Source organism: Eriocheir sinensis, chromosome 1, assembly GCF_024679095.1.
Source record: "Eriocheir sinensis breed Jianghai 21 chromosome 1, ASM2467909v1, whole genome shotgun sequence".
Taxonomy (NCBI): domain Eukaryota; kingdom Metazoa; phylum Arthropoda; class Malacostraca; order Decapoda; family Varunidae; genus Eriocheir; species Eriocheir sinensis.
Window position 1 is genome coordinate 9,770,571 of NC_066509.1, and position 20,518 is coordinate 9,791,088.

General features: G+C 39.4%; 1 protein-coding gene across 2 annotated transcripts; it reads left to right on the forward strand.

Annotated features, from left to right (window-relative positions):
- The first annotated feature begins 702 nt into the window (after nucleotides 1–702).
- On the forward strand, nucleotides 703–18,526 carry LOC126991677 (acetyl-CoA acetyltransferase, cytosolic-like). 2 transcript variants are annotated; one of them, XM_050850450.1, is made up of 9 exons: nucleotides 703–1,216; nucleotides 2,493–2,614; nucleotides 5,416–5,528; nucleotides 6,041–6,240; nucleotides 11,784–12,013; nucleotides 13,727–13,918; nucleotides 15,739–15,901; nucleotides 16,045–16,207; nucleotides 16,694–18,526. In XM_050850450.1, the coding sequence occupies exons 1-8, from the start codon at nucleotides 1,165–1,167 to the stop codon at nucleotides 16,161–16,163; spliced, it is 1,191 nt and encodes a 396-aa protein (XP_050706407.1). In that variant the 5' UTR covers nucleotides 703–1,164; the 3' UTR covers nucleotides 16,164–16,207; nucleotides 16,694–18,526. The 2 variants fall into 2 exon arrangements, with proteins under 2 accessions (XP_050706407.1, XP_050706368.1); XM_050850411.1 differs by having other exon boundaries at nucleotides 705–1,216; nucleotides 16,045–18,526.
- The last annotated feature ends 1,992 nt before the right edge of the window (nucleotides 18,527–20,518 follow it).

Here is a 20,518-nt window from a genome sequence, read left to right on the forward strand (position 1 = left end):
GGCTAGATAAATTCCCCATGCTTTATTACCTGAGTAACCCTCCCCTTCCCAGCTGCAGGAGATGGGAATGGTGATATGGGAATGAAGATGGGAATGGAGATAAAGATGGAGACAAATGGGAATGGAGATGAGATGGGGATTAAGGCGGAAATGGAAGAAAATTAAGTTATGGTCGTTATACACACAGGTCGCCCATTTCGTGAATCACTTTCCATCCCCTCTTCGGAAAATTTACCGATTATGACTTATATCAGTCTTTGACAAATGAAAGATTATAGGGACCTCCCTCTTGAAAGAACCTCAGTTTTCTTTGACGCGACTGGCTGCGTTCTTACACCTAAATGCGTTGATTTAATAATAGTTTCCACATACTTATCTAAAGAAAAATATACCTTGATTCTGCTTGTCCTCATCATTGCTTCAGAGCCACTTTATTTGTCTCGCCGACCCTTGTACAATGTATGCCCGTTTCGTTTAAAGGTTTATTGCACAAAAAATACACAAATACATATACAATAAAAAAAAATATATACATTTGTGTTGTACCTTAATTGGCATACAATGGATAATATAACAGTATAGTTGATGCATTATTTAAGTGACGAGTGATTAGCTTTTCTTATAAAAAGTGGATATATTTACATGTGAACCCGTTACCAAGGTGGACCGGTACGCCACACCTTGGCACAATGTTCGATCATGACCAAAAACTTCCCCCATCCACGCACACAAATAAATTCAGCCAAGCTTACTGTTGAAGACTTAACTATCTTTATATGTAACATGGGTGGAAATGGTGAATATAATGTCCTAAAACTGATTTCATTACCGTATTTTGGAATGTTTATCGTACATGAGGACCCGGCCCACCCCCGGCAGCCAGTCCGTCACCTGTGTCCGCCCCCGCACGCCCTGACACACCACGCCCCTCCTCCTCCTCCCGCGCCGGGTTTGAGGACACATACGGTGGCTCACACACACACAGCCCACTAAAACACTTAAGAAGAAGTCCTCAGCAGGTGTCGGTGGTGTGAGGGGCGCCGAGGCCACGAGGGACAGGTGGAGACTGGAGAGTGCCGAGGCATTTCCTTTCCCCGGGGCGGCCAGCTGACGGCGGTGGTGGCGTGGTGACGTGGTGGTTGCTCCTCAGTGCACGCCGCAGCCATGGACGCCTCAGCACGTGTGGCCATCCTCTCCGCTGCCCGGACCCCCATTGGTGAGTACCGGCAGAAGGGCTCCCCGTGGCCACTGCTGGAGCGGGGCAGGGCGTTATTACAGACTTACACCCGACGCTGGTACTTGGCACTTTTTTTGGTATTGCTGAAGGTTTGGACCAGCATAGCACAGACGATGGTATTTTAGATTAGTGGTCAAGTTATTATTGCAGGGGCCAGTGGTTGAGTTGTTATTGCAAAGGTCAGTGGGGGGGGGCAGAGCCTTCCCTCAGGTTTGTGGTGAGAGATTATGGCATTTATCTAGTTTCACACCCGTTGCATTGCAGTGTTTGATACAATTTTCACAATGTTTTCAGATATATCTTTACAACCATTTCATACTAAACTGTCTAAATGGGGTTCGAGGGTTGGCAAAACCTATCCTCCCATAGGTGATGTGAGGTTGGTATTATAATAGAAGCACACCCATCTTAAAGCTTTGCTGTTACAACTTGTTCATGAGATGTTAAGGTATTCAAATATGGTTTATCTAGGGATTTATTACCAATTATTGCATTGGTAAATATGGAGAGTCACTATGCGCCTCCAATATTGCCCCCACGAGAATAATAACCTTTCCAAAGTCTCACATACTGTTGTACTTCTCTAGTTTTACCAGTGCATCATACATATACCATGTCTACAAGTGATGATAAGAAATAACAGATATTACTCCTCTCCCCTTCAATAAACTTAAAACACCTGGTAGTGGGGAGGGCTATGAAGACCAGGGAAACTGTGGGGTAAAAGCAGGTATTGCAATGATGCTGTCTACCTGATATGAAGTGTTTCTGTGCTCTACTTACGGCGTAAATATATATTTTTTATATAAATCCTCCAGTGGCGGTGCTGTGGGGCAACGCCATTTTGATGGATGCCAATAAGTGATTGTATCTGTTTACGTTCTTAAGCAGAAGGCATTATGTGGGGGGGGTCCAGAGCAGTTATCATGAAAATATCAGTACAGGATGAAAATAGATCCAACATTACAGCAGAATTTAATAAGTAGAAGACTGTCAGTAAGGGGAGGGAGCTAATGAGGTGAAAAGTCTTTAGTTTGTCAAAAAGGTCAGTGTGCTTGGAGCTTTGACTGATACCCACATGTTATTCTTTTAAAGTTAGCCATAACTTAAGGTTATATGGCTAATATTATGCAAGTGTTAATTTTGCAAAGCTAGTACAACCCCACATAATTATGTCACTTGTCAAAAGGCACAATCAAAATGTAGCTGACTTTAAACCACTGTAATGTTTTCTTATCTAGCTTTCGTCTGTCAGGTTCCTTCAATGGGGCACTGTCTTCAATGGCGGCCCATGAACTGGGTTCTGTGGTGGTACGGGAAGCCTTGGCAAGGGCAGGGGTTCCTGCTGCAGAAGTGTCGGAGGTGCTGCTCGGACAGGTAAGGCATTTCCTCTATAGGGATGAAAATCATCTTCCTTAAATTTAGATATAGTTACACATTACACAATTACAGTAAACACGGTAAAGATTCGTTTTAGTACTGTGCCAGTATCTCATTATCTACTTTATGAAACACCAGTAGCTCTTCATATATCTTTTCTACAAACTTTCAACAGTCATGGAAATGCTTTGAAAATCCAATTCAAGGACTTTTTTTTAGCTCATGAAAATAGGAGATAATGTTTATGAAAGCGCGTTGCCTCCTCTGGCGGCGGCCGTGGCGATGCTGCCCCCGCCGTGAGCAATGTTGCCAACGATCCAACGCTTGGTTAGCGATTAGCCCACGCATGTGAGACCAGGTCCAACACGCTTGGTTATTTTTTTTTAGAACATGCACCTTTACTCAAAGGGTTTTGTGAAGGTTTGGGCCGGGTAAAGTATTAGGTAAAGGTGCATGTTCTAAAACAAAAACAAAAAAACATGCGTGGTGGACCTGGTCTCACATGCGTGGGCTAACCGCTAACTAAGCGTACCATTGCTAACCTAGCGTACCATCGCTAACCTAGCGTACCATCGCTAACCTAGCGTACCATCGCTTACCTAGTGTACCATTGCTAACCTAACGTACCATCGCTAACCTAGTGTACCATCGCTAAACCAGCGTACCATCGCTAACCGGATCGTTGGCAACACTGCCCACCTCCCATTGGCCACCGCACTTTCGTAAACATTATCCCCAATTTTCAAGAGTAAAAAAAAAGTCCTTGAATTGGATTTTCAAAGCATTTCCATGACTGTTGAAGGTTTGTAGAAAAGATATATGAAGAGCTACTTATGTTTCATAAGGTAGGTAATGAGATACTGGCACGGTACTAAAACGAATCTTAACCGTAAACCCTTGATATAACGGACCCGCTTATAATGGATTTAATAAATAACAGACAAGGCCAGAGAGTCAGAAATCTCCGGGGACTGACCGAGAATGTTTTTTGAACGAACTGTGCCCGGTAACTAGCCACCTTTCCCTCCTCCCTCTATCTGCTGTCTCATCCTTCAGTTACTGTAGTCTTTTTCAGCCCACCTGATGAAATATTTTCATCGCTGTGGTTCCTATTCAAATGAAGAATGTATTTACACCACAAGAAAGCGGGTGCTACTTTTGTATGTGGTCTACAGCAGTATTTGTGAAATGCGAAGATTTTCTTTCCTAGTACTCTATAATCCCACATGTCCTCTGCGTGTATTGAAACACACGAGAAATTAACCCCTTCAACACGAGAACATGTATACTGCGTCCTTGTGTGCCCCGTACCATATCCGAGGGTGCGCATACTGCGTCCTGGCTCGCTTTAGCCAATATACGAGTTATTTTATCTCTATATTTATGCTTACATCTCAAAATTATCAATTAATTTATGTTTCTTTATGTGTGCCATTTAATCCTGCATGTTTTCATATATAATACATGTATACGTATGTAAGTATTGTAAGTATTAGGTATGTCCCCTCCCCCCTTCGGCCGTTAGACTCTTGGATTCCGTCACATAGTGTAATACCCCGTCAGCCCCCCATATCTCCCTCCCCCTCTGCTTACATATTCTTGTTTTAATTGTTTTTGGTTATATAAGCTGTCTTGCCACACATGGTGCAATACCCATCAGGTGCCTCTATCTGTTACACCTTCGGAGAGACACAACAAAATCACAGGAGAGGATGCCACCGCTGCCACCAGTGAAACGCCAGGATTGTTCTCTTTACTGCACTCCCACACGAGCACCGCATGTAATGAAACATACGAGAAATTAATCCAGATAAGGAAAGGTTTTGCCGGTGCTGGGGATCAAACCCATGACCAGCGAGACAGGAAAGCCACCCCTTAACCAGTCCATCAAAGAGGCACCCCCCCTCACAGAGTGAGTTATGGGAGGCTCGCCCATCGGGCAAGTCAGCTGCACTACACGTATTGATATGGGGGCTGACAGGGTATTACACCACGTAATGGAATGTGGGAGTCTAACGGCCGAAAGGGGGAACATACTTAATACTTACAATACTTACATACGTATACTTAATATCTACCTTTGTACATTCCATTCTTGACCTAAACTTCCTGGCATTACATTGTGACAGAAACAGTTAGCAGATTATTTTATAACACACAGAATATTCCCCCAAAAAAAAAAAAAAATTTACCCCATATTACCCATACCTGTAACAATACGGCCCCCCCCGCAGGGCCCCACTGCCAACCTGGCAGCCTCAGTGCCTCGCAGTCTGTCGCCAAGTTTGCTGTGGGGCTATATAGACAATGTCTAGACAACATACACAATAAAAAAAAATCTATACCTACAGTTATTAGGTTCGTTGGTAATATTGTCCATATTTTTAAATTTCCGCCTCTTATAACGGACTTTCGGCATTAACGGACTAAGGTCCCCCTCAATTAGTTCGTTATATCGAGGGTTTATTGTATCTGCAATTTTTTATATAACATGTCCTACAACTGATGATTTGGGTTGTTTTTGCTCCTCAGAGGTAAGTTTGGGAGTTGAAATTTTTATGTAACCACTCTGATGAGGGTTCCAATCCCTAACCTCAACCTGTTGTATCATCATAGGAACTACATCCCTTTCAGTTGTCTCTTCTGAATGCTGTGGAATATGGAGATCTGTGCTCTTAAGTTCCCATGTTTCTAGAAGTGTTATACTTATTTCTAAAATTTTGAGTCAGTTTTGTCTCAGATCATAGTTTTTAAGTAATGAAATCAGCAGAGCCATTGTGATGTACAACACATTGCAGGTCCTGACGGCAGGCCAGGGACAGAACCCAGCAAGACAGGCAGCCATGGGGGCAGGTGTGCCCTATTCTGTGCCAGCAACCAATATAAACATGCTGTGTGGCTCAGGTCTCAGGTGAGGATGTAGCTGAATGATGTGGTTGTCAAAATCTAATTACATAGAGATGCAAATTATCTAGTACATAAAATAATTTTTAGTCCAGTCAAGAGAAATCTAGATGCATAAAGATATGGTAATTATGTGCCAGAACTTTTGATCCAATCAAAGTAGTAATGTACCACATAATCCACAGTATAGAAGTAGAGTACTTGTGACATAATCCTGCAGGGTGAGCAGCTGGAATGTGTCCTGATTTACAGTTTAAACAGCTTTTAGCCCAGGTTAACATCCAAGAGGGGTGTACGGTGCATATGCCCCTTTGGCAGTGCTTAAACCTACCCTGGGATATTCCAGCTTAGAAACCCTCCCATGGTGACTTCTTTTGGGAAAAAATGATCATACTAAGGCCTATATGAAAAACAAAATTATAGTTTATTGGTAAGCTTGAAGTGATATGCATAGATGCTCCCAACTTTACATTTACCTTACCTAAAACCTGCTAACTTCATTGCCTCCAACCCCCACAGATCAGTGGCTATGGGTTACCAAGCAATCAAAATGGGGGATGCATCAGTAGTAGTGTGTGGGGGTCAGGAGAGCATGAGCAGCGCTCCCCATGCAATGCATATGCGCAGTGGCACTAAGATGGGTCCAGCCACCCTGGTGGACACCATGGTGCTTGATGGACTCACAGATGCTTTCCATAACTGTCATATGGGAATTACAGGTGAGTTGCACTTAGTAATGCTGTTGCCCAGTTGCTCTGTGTACAGGTATCTCTCATATAAGAACATAAGAATGTAAGGAGTCTGCAAGAGGCCTATTGGCCTAAACAAGGCAGCTCCTGTAAGCTTAACCCCACCTAACCATGAATTTATCCAGCCTCTTCTTGAATGTATCTATGATATTTGCACCCATAACATGACTGCCAAGTCTGTTCCACTCATCCACCACTCTGTTCGTAAACCAATTCTTCCCTATGTCTTTGTTGAATCTGAATTTATCTAACTTAAAACCGTTGCTACTTGTTCTATCTTGCTCTTTTACAACCAAAGCCTGATTAACATCCCCCTTGTTAAAGCCCTTCATCCATTTATAAACCTCGATCAAGTCTCCTCGCAACCTTCACCTTTCTAGAGAGAGTAGATTTAAATGCTTCTGTCTATCCTCATACTACATGTTTCTAACTCCTTAGATCATTTTTGTTATCTTCTGTACAGATTCTAACATCTTGATATCCATTCTATAGTAAGGTGACCAGAACTGAACTGCATAATCAAGATAAGGTCTAACTAGTGCTAAGAAAGGTTTGAGGATGACTTCAGTGCTCCTATTGCTTACGCTCCTCGAGATGAAACCCAGTATACCCTGCTTGCACTAAGTCAGTGGCTATCATGTGTTTGAAGATACCCTAAACTTAACCTAACATAACCTAACAAAAACAAAACAGTTACTAAAGGTCTTGACTCGGAAAATTCATACATACTTCCTTACTAAGGAAACTTTCTTCATAACCAAGCAAGGTCATTCTTTGTTGATTTATACTATAAGGTGCTGGCTATTATGTGTTTGCAGATACCCTAAACTTAACCTAACATAACCTAACAAAAACAAAACAGTTCCAATAGGTCTTGACTCAGAAAATTCATAAATGCTTCCTTACTAATGAGACTTCCAATACAACTAAGTGAGGTCATTCTTTGTTGGTTTATACTGTAAGGTGCTGGCTATCATGTGTTTGAAGATACCCTAAACTTAACCTAACAAAAACAAAATGGTAACCATACGTCTTGGCTCAGAAAATTCATTTATGCTTCCTTACTAATGAGAATTTTTATATGACTAAGTTAAGTCATTCTTTGTTGATTTATATCATCAGGTGCTGGCTATAATATGTTTGAAGATACCCTAAACTTAACCTAACCCAACAGCAAAAACAAAACAGCTACTATAGGTCTTGTCTCAGAAAATTCATAAATGCTTTCTTACTAATGAGACTTTCTATATAACTAAGTGAGGTCATTCTTTCTTGATTTATACTATAAGGTGCTGGGTGTCATGTGTTTGAAGATACCCTAAACTTAACCTAACAAAAACAAAACGGTAACCATACGTCCCGACATGAAAAATTCATTTATGCTTCCTTACTAATGATAATTTCTATACAACTAAGTGAGGTCTTTCATTGTTGATTTATACTATAAGGTGCTGGCTATCACGTTTTTGAAGATACCCTAAACTTAACCTAACATAACCTAACAAAAACAAAACCGTTACTGTATGTCTTAATTCAGAAAATTCATATCTGCTTCCTTGATGAGACTTTTTATACAACTAAGTGAGGTCATTCTTTGTTGATTTATACCATAAGGTGCTGGCTGTCGTGTGTTTGAGGATACCCTGAACTTAACCTAACAAAAACAAAACGGTAACCATACGTCCTGACATGAAAAATTCATTTATGCTTCCTTACTAATGAGACTTTCCATACAACTAAGTGAGGTCATTCTTTGTTGATTTATAAAGATGCTGGCTATCATGTGTTTGAAGATACCCTAAACTTAACCTAACAAAAACAAAACAATTACTGTAGGTCTTGGCTCGGAAAATTCACATGTACTTCCTTACCAATGAAACTTTCTATATAACTAAGCAAGGTCATTCTTTCTTGATTTATACTATAATGTGCTGGTTATCATGTGTTTGAATATACCCTAAACTTAACCTAACATAACCAAACAAAAACAAAATAGTTACTATAGGTCTTGACTCATCCAGATCGCAGGGTTGGCTATCGCTAATTTCCTATATCTTGGTGCTAAAAAAATATAAAAAAAATACACTTTTTGAGCATCACGGATATTTCTTGTGTATTGCTAGTGTGTATTTTGATTGGTGGTGACCTATCGGAGTTTTCTGCTCCTAGACCAAGACCCACCGGGCAGGGGCCGGGAAGACGTTTTGTAAATAAAGGAAACATCATACTTAATGAGTGTGGCCACCATGACATCTGTTGCAAATGTATGCAGGGCAGCCCTGCATACAGTTAACCTGTTAGCTGCACAGCTCCAGCAGGTGGAGTGGATCAGCTTAATACAATAGAGATGGCATCCCACAAACAGCTCCTTCACAATATTCCCTCTGCTGCTGGTACAGGTGACCCGTTACTGGAAACGGCAATCATAACTGGAAAAAGACATGCAGCAGGGGCAACACTGGCTACACTCACATTGGCCCCTTTGTTTACAATGTCCAGCTGAATGTATATCCTTCTGACATAGCTTAGTCTTGGCCTTGGTTTGGGCCACCATCTTTGCAAAACTTGTTAGTTTTGAGCTCCGTTGCCGTTGCCATTAGTAAGGCAATCCCATGCCCGCAACTGAACTACTGGTGACTTTGCACAATGTTGCATGGGTCAAGGCTCAACCCAACACAGGGCAGGCCTACTCTGGAGGTGATTGAAGTGTGGTGTGGGTATTTCATATCTTACGATGGTCAGATATGCCTAACCTTTCAACAATTTTTTTTTTGGAATTTTTTCAGTCTTTGACCAGACAAATTTTTGCTGGATACTTGGGGCTTCTGGATAGTCAAGGTTTTACTGTATGCTGTTTTATTATTCAAATATTTGGTTGCTGCTTTGTTACTATTGTCTCAAAAAGTGAGAAAAAAAGGGGAAGAATGGGAAAGATATGTAAGTTGGGAAGTTCCAGGAAACAATTAGAATAAATCCTGTTAAATCTATTGTTTGGCTATTGCCATTTTCTATATTACTGGGGTGTACTATGTATTTATGTTCATAATTTTGCCTAAATTTTAATGGAAACAACATAGAATTCACCACTGTCCATTATGGTGTTGATAGGGTTACATATGCTTACGGTCATAGTGATACATTAGTGATGCCCATATCCACCAGTGAACTTCTTTAACCCATTAGCGATCAGAAGTGGAATTGGACCTTTAACAAACAGCGACGGTGCACTAGTGACTGACAGCCAACTTCGATGTTTAAAACTAACAATCTTCCTCCCGCTACCACCAACAAAAGTACTAAAGTAAATCTCGAGCATGCATTGCCTAATTTTGAAATAACAACCGCTGTAGTCCTTAAAGCTCTCCATTCACTTAAAACAAATAAAAGTCCCGGACCCGATAAAGTATATCATATACTGCTTAAAGAAACAAAGAGCAAAATACTCTCCTCCCTCACAACCGTATTCAATATGTCCTTGCGACAAGGCATCGTCCCTTCGGATTGGAAAAAGGCTAACGTGACACCGATTTTTAAGAAAGGAGACAAAAAAATACCAGGTAACTACCGACCCATTAGTCTAACCTCAATTGTAGGTAAGCTGCTTGAGAGCATAATTAGAGACAAAATTGTGAGTTACCTTGAAAGCCACTCATTAATTGGGGATTCACAACATGGCTTCCTTAACAAAAGATCCTGCCTATCAAACCTATTAACCTTTTATAATGACCTCTTCTCAGTTTCTGACATAACTAAATCATTGGACGTAGTCTATCTTGATTTCCAGAAAGCGTTTGATAAAGTCCCACATCATAAATTACTTTATAAATTAAAGCAAATAGGTATTGATGGTCAAGTAAACCAATGGATCGCGAATTGGTTGAGCAACAGACAACAAAGAGTTGTGATTGACGGATTTAACTCAGAGTGGGCGCCGGTCACTAGTGGCGTCCCTCAGGGCTCGGTTCTTGGCCCAGTGCTCTTCATTATTTACATCAACGACGTGGATGTTGGACTCAATAATCGCGTTAGTAAATTTGCAGATGACACAAAGATTGGTAACTCGGTTCTCACTGACGAAGACAGGCAAAGCCTCCAAGAGGATTTGCACAAACTTTCATCTTGGTCGGATAGATGGGAGATACCCTTTAACGTAGACAAGTGCCAGGTCCTTCAAGTTGGAACAAGAAATAAGAAGTTTGAATACGAAATGTGCGGCGTTAAACTCACAAGCGTTAATGCGTTAAGGACCTGGGGGTCAAAATCGCGTCAAACCTCAAATTCTCACATCATTGCATCGATGCAGCAAATAAAGCCAACAGAATGTTGGGCTTCATTAAAAGAAACTTTTTATTCAAGAATAAAGATGTAATACTTCCGCTCTGCAATAGTTTAGTCAGACCCCGCTTGGAATATTCGGTACAGTTTTGGTCTCCTCACCATGCAAAGGACATTGCTAAATTAGAAGGTGTTCAGCATCGGGCAACAAAAATGATCCCTTCCTTGCACAACAATCCTATGAAGAAAGGCTTTCCACCCTTAACATGTTCTCTCTTGAGAAACGTTGCCTCCGAGGAAAACTGATCGAATGTTTTAAAATACTTAATGGTTTCACGAATGTAGACAGAACAAAATTGTTTATGATAGATGACACTTTGCGAACGAGGAACAATGGCATGAAACTCAAATGTAGACAAGTAAATTCAGATTGCACCAAATTTTTCTTCACCAACATTGTAGTGCGAGAATGGAATAAGCTCCCACCGTCAGTGGTCCAGTGTAACACGATTGACTCCTTTAAAAACAAGCTCGACCGTCACTTCCTTGAACTTAATATTAACTAGAGTAGAAAAGCAACGTTTTGGAGCCATCTGATTAGTGTAGATTCACTTAGGTTTAAGGACAGATCACCTAGTCTATTGGTCTATTGGGGTCTGTGTGGTCTGATTTTCTATGTAATAAGCGTCGGGCTAGAGGACTGTTGTTATCCTTGCAGTGCGCGGGCGGTGTTGATAGATTTTGAAAAATAGGTATCTTTCATCAATGCCCCGTGTGTCAATTTCAAAAGAAAACATAATAATTTATACTGTTTTTTCATCGCCAATCCCTCCTCTCCACAATGAAATAAATTTGAATTGTCTAGGTTGCAGCACGGCAGAGATATGATGTTGGGAAGAGGTGCTATTTTTGGCCAAGTTGAGCGCGTCGGATGGCGGAAACTCCCCGACGCTTTCCGCCCGAGCGGGAATTCCTGTCACCCAACCCACACGGGTTAAGGGGACCAGATGGTTTTTCCCAAAAAACTCAAAAGTTGTCAATTTTTTCTGAGTTTGTCAATATGTTATACACAGTAAGCTGTCTCTTCTGTGATAATTTGAACATGATACAGCAATATTAACCTAGTCAGATGACCTTTCTCTCTATGAGTCTATGACCTGAGAGGATCACTAACCTTAATTGTTGGGCCTTGTGGAAAATCAATATTTCTCTAATCCCCATTTTCTGTTTTGTTTCAGCTGAAAACATTGTTAAGAGATGGAATATAACAAGAGCTGACCAGGATTCTTTTGCTCTTAAATCTCAGGAGAAAGTAGAGGCATCTCAAAAGAGTGGATACTTTGACCAGGAAATAGTCCCTGTCATGGTGCCAGGGAGAAAGGGGCCCACAGAGGTGAAAATGGATGAGTACCCTCGTGCTGGCACTACAGTAGAGACTTTAGCTAAGTTGAAGCCATGTTTTATCACTGTAAGTACATTTGTCTTCAGCTTTGTGATTCCATGATTTTAATTGTGAATATAAGTAATCTCTTTTGTTTCATTTAGCAGTGAGTATGGTTGGGGCCAGTTCTCTTGTCCATAAACATCTGAGTTGCTAGTTATTGCTAGCTATTTAAATATAAGAGTCATTCAACCCCAGAAGGTCTTTGAGAGATGCACTTTAGTACTTTTTACACAGGCACTATCTGTCTGTCCAGTGATTTGACAATGTTCTCTCTGTACCATCATCTTTATATCATTTATATCTACCTATATATATATATATATATATATATATATATATATATATATATATATATATATATATATATATATATATATATATATATATATATATATATATATATATATATATATATATATATATTTACCTGGTACACTTGGTAAACAAAATTCCCTGTGTTTGCTGCATTCAACTTAAATTTCCCTCCTCTGCATTGAGAGATAATTGTAGTTTTCTGCCGCTCTCCAAGCTAGTCTGGATAAGAACGGCGTTACTCCACAAGTTCATCTCCATATTTCAGAGTTTCTGCTGTCATACCATTTAAGCCTATAACTCTGAACACCCTCAACCCCACTACTTTTCTCCTTATCTCCTGTCCTCGTGTATAACTTGTCTAAATAGATGGGTATGAATGTTTTTTGTGGTTTCATGATTTTTTGCATCATCTTCAAACGGATTTACACAGCTTCTCATCTTGTCTGGCATGTTGTTGGCATACATCAGGAACATAATTGGTGCTAATACTGAATCTTGTGGCACTGCTTGTTGCAGTTCTCTATGAGGATATCCTGTTCTTTATGACCACCCTCAAGTCTTTTACTTAAGCAACTTCTACACTCCCTCATAGGTTTTCAGGCTTTGAAGGAGTCACTTGTGCGGCACTTTAAAAAAAAAAAAATAAATAAATAAATAGATGTTAACCCATCCTTCAATCTTCATAATATCCAGTGCCCCAAGATTCCAAACTGTCAGTCTGATATGAAATTTTTATCCAGGAACTGAACCCGTCTATAATTGATAATCTTTTCATGTAGTTTGCATATCACACTTTTGTAGATAGCTGTTATGTATGCTCTCACAGCTTTCTGGCACCTCTCCATTTTCCAAAAATGTATGTATAAATTCACATAGTGGTCCAAACAGTTGCTCTGCACATTACCTCAGACCTCATCCAGCCATTTCATCTGGTCCCACTGCCTTTCTTACATCAAGACTCATCAGGTTCAACATTCCCTCCCCCTAATCAATGATTTCCTCTCCCATATTTGTGGGTGTATCTGTGCTTGCCTCTGTAAAAGTTTCTTCTGTCGTGAAGACTGTTTGCAATCTTTCAGTTATGGCTTCACATATATTTTCCTCTTTCACAATTGCATTGGCTACACTTACTCTCAATGGGCAGTCCCTTACTCTCATTTTATGGTTTTAAATCTAGAATAATCTGGGTTAGTCATTGCATTTAGTTACGATGTCTTTTTTTCATAATTTCTCTCTTCTTCACATAAACTAGCTAGCTCTCTACATAAACTAGGCATTTTCTATAAAGAGTCAATGACTAATGCATTGCTGTAAAAGTGTTACATACATAGGTAGGTTAATATTATTTGACTTGCAATAGCTTTAATGATTTTATAATCGATATTTTAGTTTTGCCTACATGTTAAATCAATACATCTGCAGGATGGATCCGGTTCAGTCACAGCTGGGAACTCTTCTGGGATCAATGATGGAGCAGCTGCTTTGGTTTTGATGAAGGAGAGTGGGGCAAAACAGAAAGGTCTCCAGCCATTGGCCTATGTGGTGGCATGGGCACAGGCTGGGGTGGATCCATCCATCATGGGCACAGGCCCTATTCCAGCTGTGAGAGCAGCCGTGAGTTTCATGTATTAAGTGTTTTCTTCTTTCCAATTTTCAGCTTTTATTTAGGATTCTGTGATTCATATATGGATGACAAGGTTTTATGATTTCATTAAGTTTACTGGTCATTAAAATCCTTACCTTTCACTTGAAAGTAACATGACTAGATATGTTCTGCAAGGACCTGATGAAAATCTGAACTGGACTGATATATATTTTTGTCTGAAACATCATTAGGTGGGCTTGCAGCAGTCACAGTCAAGCTGCCATTTCTTACCTCTTGATCTTGAAGTGTGCAACTGCATATTACTATGGGCTTCAGAGGCAGTGTTAAATTTTTTTGGGGATAACTTTTTAATGAAGAGTTGGATAAGGATGATAATTTGGCAAAGCATGTTTCAGACCCAATTTTTGTCAATATGTTTTGTAAGTGCTTCATGTTGCAAGGCTAGCAAACCTTACTGTGGAGACTGTTGTGCGAATGCACTGGGAGGCCAACATATTGTACTGCATCCAGTATTTATAATTGAGCTCTCCAGCTGTGGACACAGCATTGGTGTTGGGTCTTTAGGTGATTGGGCTTATAGGCTGATTCAGGGACTGGAGAGCTTAGTCAAGATTCTCTTAACTGTTCTGGTAATGGAAATGAGAAAATAAAATGATTCAGAGATAAAACAGATGTGGCAGAGGGCTAAGCTTGGTGCTGTCACCAGTGACAAAATCGTACATCTGACATTTTGCTGGCCATAGGCCAGCAAATCTCCACAGCAACATTTGTCTCGCATCAGGAAGCACTTGACCCACTCAGTTTTATCATTACATGTCTCTTATAAGTGCCTTAATTATCCACAGGTTGTTAATAGATCATACACACAATAATTGGGCAAGGTCTGGAACATTTGGTAAATTATCATTCTTATATGCTTTGTTAAAGTCATTCCTGAAAAACAATATAACATGACCTCTGAAACCCATAGTAGTGGTCTTCAATTACTGAACTACTCCCGAATGGAAAACTGAGTTTTAATTTACTGTATTTGAAGGCGTTGAACATGAACTTTTCTCATCAAAATAACTCAAAACTTTAGCATACGTCTTGGACACTGAATGTTGCATTACTTGTAGGCGTAACCTAGGCCAATAGGAAGTGTACAGACCAGTTAAGATGTTGTTGAAGGCCTGTGATAGTCTAGCAGACCCTACTCACCCTGCCATGTCCTGTGATGATGAGGAAACACTTATGGCAGCCATTGTTATTGTTTTGGTCTTGGTGTCAAGATGAAGACTCACCAGTGGTAAACAAACCTTGAATGATGTTACAGTATGGTATATGTGTATTATATTGTACTATATGTATTACAGTATGGTGTTGGTCCAGTAGTATATGGTAGAAATGTACTGCAAGTCATGAAACAGGCAACAAAACATCTTGGTAAAATTGGTGGTTAGGATATTATTTATTCTTATTTTTTCAATATATAGCACTTGAAAATGGGGTGCGTCTTCAATGCCGGCAAATATGATACATAATAGGTATTTCTGTAAAGTGTACATTTAATTTGCTGTTCTTTCCATATACCTTAGGTAATTTCTCCCTAACACCTCTAAAAGTTCTGATAAAGTAATATTTTTTCAGCCTCTATCTCTGAGGTACACAGCAAAAAAAAAAAAAAAAAAAAAAAAAAATATATATATATATATATATATATATATATATATATATATATATATATATATATATATATATATATATATATATATATATATATATATAATTTGTCATGTTTAGACCCCATATATGAGTATCTTAATAATGAGCATGAGTTTTTCCACAGTTGAAGAAGGCTGAATGGACCACTGATCAAGTGGACTTGTGGGAGCTGAATGAGGCCTTTGCAGCACAGAGTTTGGCTGTTATCTCTGAACTTGGCCTTGACCCTGAAAAAGTAAATGTCAGTGGTGGTGCCATAGCCTTAGGCCACCCCATCGGAGCTTCAGGTTAGTGTTATATCAGGGTTCACTGTGACTGTGACTGTTTCCTTATAGTATAGTCTGCTCCTTCCTATAGGGAAGAGATGAGTTTATTGCTTGTTTTTGTCAAGAAATATAAATATAGTAATTTGTTGCCTTTGTTGGTGCAGGTGCGCGGGTGCTGGTGACGTTGGTACATGCCATGGCTCGCCTGGACAAGAAGCGGGGTGTTGCAGCTCTCTGTGTTGGCGGTGGCATGGGCATTGCACTGTGTGTTGCTCGACCCTGATGACAGCAGTGCCTCTAGCTTTTCATTGTACTGATGAATCTCAGGTACATGTCAATGGGTTTGAAATGGTTCTTCCATGTCACACGTAGTTTTAAGTGAGGTAAAGAAGCTCAAATATAGTGCCTTGTATTATTATGTTATAAAAATTGAAAATTATTTGTAGCAAGTCGTGGTTACTATATAATATTTAGGTACAGTATCCTTGGTATATCAAGGGTTGATCACTGTTGTTGGTGGTGGCAATTTATATAAGTTGAGTTCTGCAGCACAGCTAAAGTGGAGGTTATAGAATCAACTTTAATCATTCCAGGATGTCTTGTCGTTTGTTTTACCTCATGGTAAATAGTTTCTAATATATTTTCAGTTTCAGGTTGGTGATGATTTTATTCAGGAAAAACAAACTCTAGAAAAGTATCTTATTGTTTAGTTTATTGCAGACTTCTGAGCAAAATTTGTGGGGATTTTATATTTTAAGATATTTTGAAGTTTATTGACATTTCATTCTGGTTACTTACCTGCTTTCCTAACAGATATCTACTATCTTGCTAGTTCTGGCTTGTACGGGTCAATAAGTATTCCAACAGATCTGGCTCATAACAGGTGAGTGTTGTTTCCCCATTGCGCTGAGAACAAATTCTGATTTCCTTTATTTAATATGTCTAGTTTCCTTTACCAGAATAAAACAGAAAACCACAGAAAAATTGCAGTAAATAACAGAAAACCATGCGAAGGAGGGTGGAGTGATATGGTGTGCACCTTAGAGGAATTATTTGTCAGCTGCAAGGTGAAAACTAGCACTTTTATTGAAAATGGGCACAGAATAGTTTTATCCAGGGAACTTTTATGAAATTTAAGTGATGTGCAGCAAGAGTGCAATATTTAAGGAGCCCTTAATCCCTGTTATCCCTTCACTTAACCCGGCAGTGTCGGCGGACCCCGTTTTGGGCTCCCGCGAGTTGGTCCGCTGAAACGGCGGACCCCATTTGGGGCTCGGCTCAAAATCCCTAATTCAAGCTAATTGTAGGTGGTGGCAGCATAGAGCAACCCACGATGCATGCCCTGGGTCATTGTGGTGGGTGAGTGATCTTGAGGTGGGCTTATTTGTCATAGGTGGTGCTGTAAGGTCATGGCAGACTGAATTAGCTATCCATACGGTGTTCAATTGCCAAATTCTCTAAAGTAGACAACAACCAACTCTCGGCTAGATACCACGAGTCATGAGACTTTATTTTGTAACAAACACCACCCAAAAAGAATGGAGTTTGAGTAAAAGTAAATATTTTTAACGGCTTTATGGTTATGAGAGGAGTACTCTGATATACGTTCCATGCTCTTTTCTTAGTCTCAAAATGCAGTGTAATGTTGATGTTTCTTGGCCACTTCTCAGCTTTCCCATAGCCGAAGTCCACGGGATAATACTGCCAAGCCATTAACAAAATTAAAGCACGTTTACGGTGCCAGTGAAGTGCTTGCCAGCTTCTGGCCCGGCAAAAGCCATGAAATTACCATTGTAAGCTTCACATCATTTACTTGTTTTAGAGGTTAGCTTTTGGAGGTTGTGAAACACATAATAATTTTTTAACTACTTAATTTTAGATCACTTGGAACTTTTTTTTTAGGGTATCATTAACTAAATATGTGATAGTTATGGTGTTATGGTGCTAAAAACAAAGCCATGATGTGCATTAGCATTTTCATACCTAAATATTGTTAAAGTTTTTTGTTATAAATAACTTTTATGAATCCAATATTGTTAAGTTTTGTTACAGCTGCAAAAAAATATCTTTTGAATTCAACACGTGTTGTCAACAACATATTGCCACCTGGAACTCTGACCTTAATATTGTTCGTTGTTGCTGTCTGTGGCAATTTTTTTAAATAACTCCAGAAGTTGTGGCTATAAATCAAGGCAGCTAAAATTAACTTTAATAAGGATAGTAATTTAAAATTTGTCCTCCTTGGGAGGGTCTGCACAGACCTGGGTGAAATGTGATGGGTTATGGATAGTAGGCTAAGATAAGGAGGAAAACAAAGACCATAATTATTTTTATGTTCTTCAGCCTTTAGCGCTGGTAGGCTTTCACTATGTGGTTTGTTGCTCAGCCTCAGCCCATTAGTGGTGGAGGCAAGCGTTTTATAGTGGTGCCATTCTTGCTTGACTCATGGTGTTCCCTGGAGCTTAACTTGATCCTCTTCAGAGTTTTGGTAGAGTCCAGGTTGATAGGAGATCATCAGGACAGCATGTGAGTGGCTTGTATTTGGTTACTCAACAATGACTGAAAATTGTCAGGAATTGGACCCACATTTAATTACTTTGGAATCTGGGTGCACTGTCAACTAAGCCCATAGAATGTTTAACCCCTTGCATCGAGATCGATATCATCATATATCATTTGTTCGCTCCTCGCTCGTCATCCGGGCGACAGTATACCATCATGGTTCATTTTCAGCCAGTGTGTGTTTTATTTCTTCTCGGGTATAGTACTCGGATATGGGAAGGGCGCGCGATTTGACAGCTCGTAGTGAAGAGGTTAATAATCAATGTTCAGTATACTATTATAATAGTAGAACATTGAATGATACCTTCTTTCAAATAAATAAGTGCATCATTTGGGTTACTGTTAGTTGTGATTTGCAAATCTATGACTTGTGTTGACATACAAGTTCAGCCCTCATATAAAACATTAGCAGATGGTTAAATGTAATAATAATAATAGTTCAAATAATGATTGCCATTAATAAAAAAAAGCTTCTGTAAGAAACCACAAAGTACTACTTATAAATTACATCACTACCTAGTTCACTGCTGCAAGCACTTTTCATGGTTTTTAAGCTAAGACACCCTCACAAGCACACATTCAGCAGTGAATTGGGGACACTCATTTGGCTTGTCGGTCAACTGGCTCAGAATGTAATGAACACTAGAATCTTATCCAGTATTAAAGATTACTCAATGATTATGATTCATTACTAGATTGAATATTTTTAATGTCTTGGACTTTGTGATTAGTTTATTAGCTAGATTCCATTAATTTCCTGATGGGAATCCCACCCTTATTTTGCAGTGATTGCTAACAATAACTGTACCCTTCTTTTCCAGTAGGCTAAGTGAGGTGTAAATAATAATGAATAACAAGCAGCTTGTTGATCTTCCTATTGGCCATGGTCTTCCTTGGCTTCTGTGATACTGCTTCTGGGCATGGTCCTCCTTATATATATTTTTTAGTTGCTATGCACCATTCTCTAAGTTTCCTTATGCAAGTCAGAGTGAAATTCAAATGCAAGGTGTACCAACAGAGCAATTCATAGGTTGTAATCTCTATTATAGGTTTTAGAAATCCCATTATCTCATTGACAGTATTTACAATCTCATTTTTTCCTGTTATTTATCAGCATATTGTAATGCTTAGTTTGTTCCCACCAATAAGTTTGTATTTCCAACACAGAATCTTTCTGGTGGGACAGCCAGCTCTCTTGTCAAAACTACCTAGGTTGAGTACTACTCAATATACTGATATATAGAATTAAGATTTTGTTGAATGTTTATCAAAATTGTTATAAGTGAACCAAGATTAATAATGTTTGTGATTGTTATTAGTTTTGTCAGTATTGATTGAAGATTGGAAGTTGTCCATGTAAGCTACATCTAATATTTGTTCAGAAATTTGATGAAGGTTATGCATCTCAGGCAGCAAACAAAATGGCTCAATTATATGTTCCAGCAGGTTAATCCTCCTTTTTGAGCCATTTTCTTAGCAAAATTATGCAACTGACAATTCTTGGGTGTCATTTGTTTACAGGTATAAGGTTTATCACATCACTGTGGATAAATTGGATTAATATTATTTCTCATCTGTTATTCCTTAAGCCTGATTTCTCATAACAATAATTTTCACTTGCTCTGTTAACCATGACAATGCCTTATCTCATGAACAAGACATTTATAATGCCCTCTAAAAGGTATAAGTTTGTTACCTCATGCTACAAGCACTTATGCAAAATATAGTCTTAAAGATGGATGGCTTCTGGTAGCCATTTTTGGATTTATGCAAAGTACCAAATTTGCCCAAGCTCTCCATTTAGCTAATCAAGTTGAATTTGTTCAAGGAGCCTTTGGAGTACAAATTAACCAGAATTTTTTTATGAAAGAAGAATTTTAGGTTCAGAAAATTTCAGATGGACTAAAGGCTACATGCCACGCAAAGTACACTGCAAAATTATTAAGTATGCATCATTGAGAAGCCTATACAGTAAACCCTCGCATTGACAAACCAATGGAGGAAGGGGGTGACGTTATATCCAAGGGCTTCAAACTTTTTGTATGTAAGGAACATTGTTCACTATGTGTATTTTAA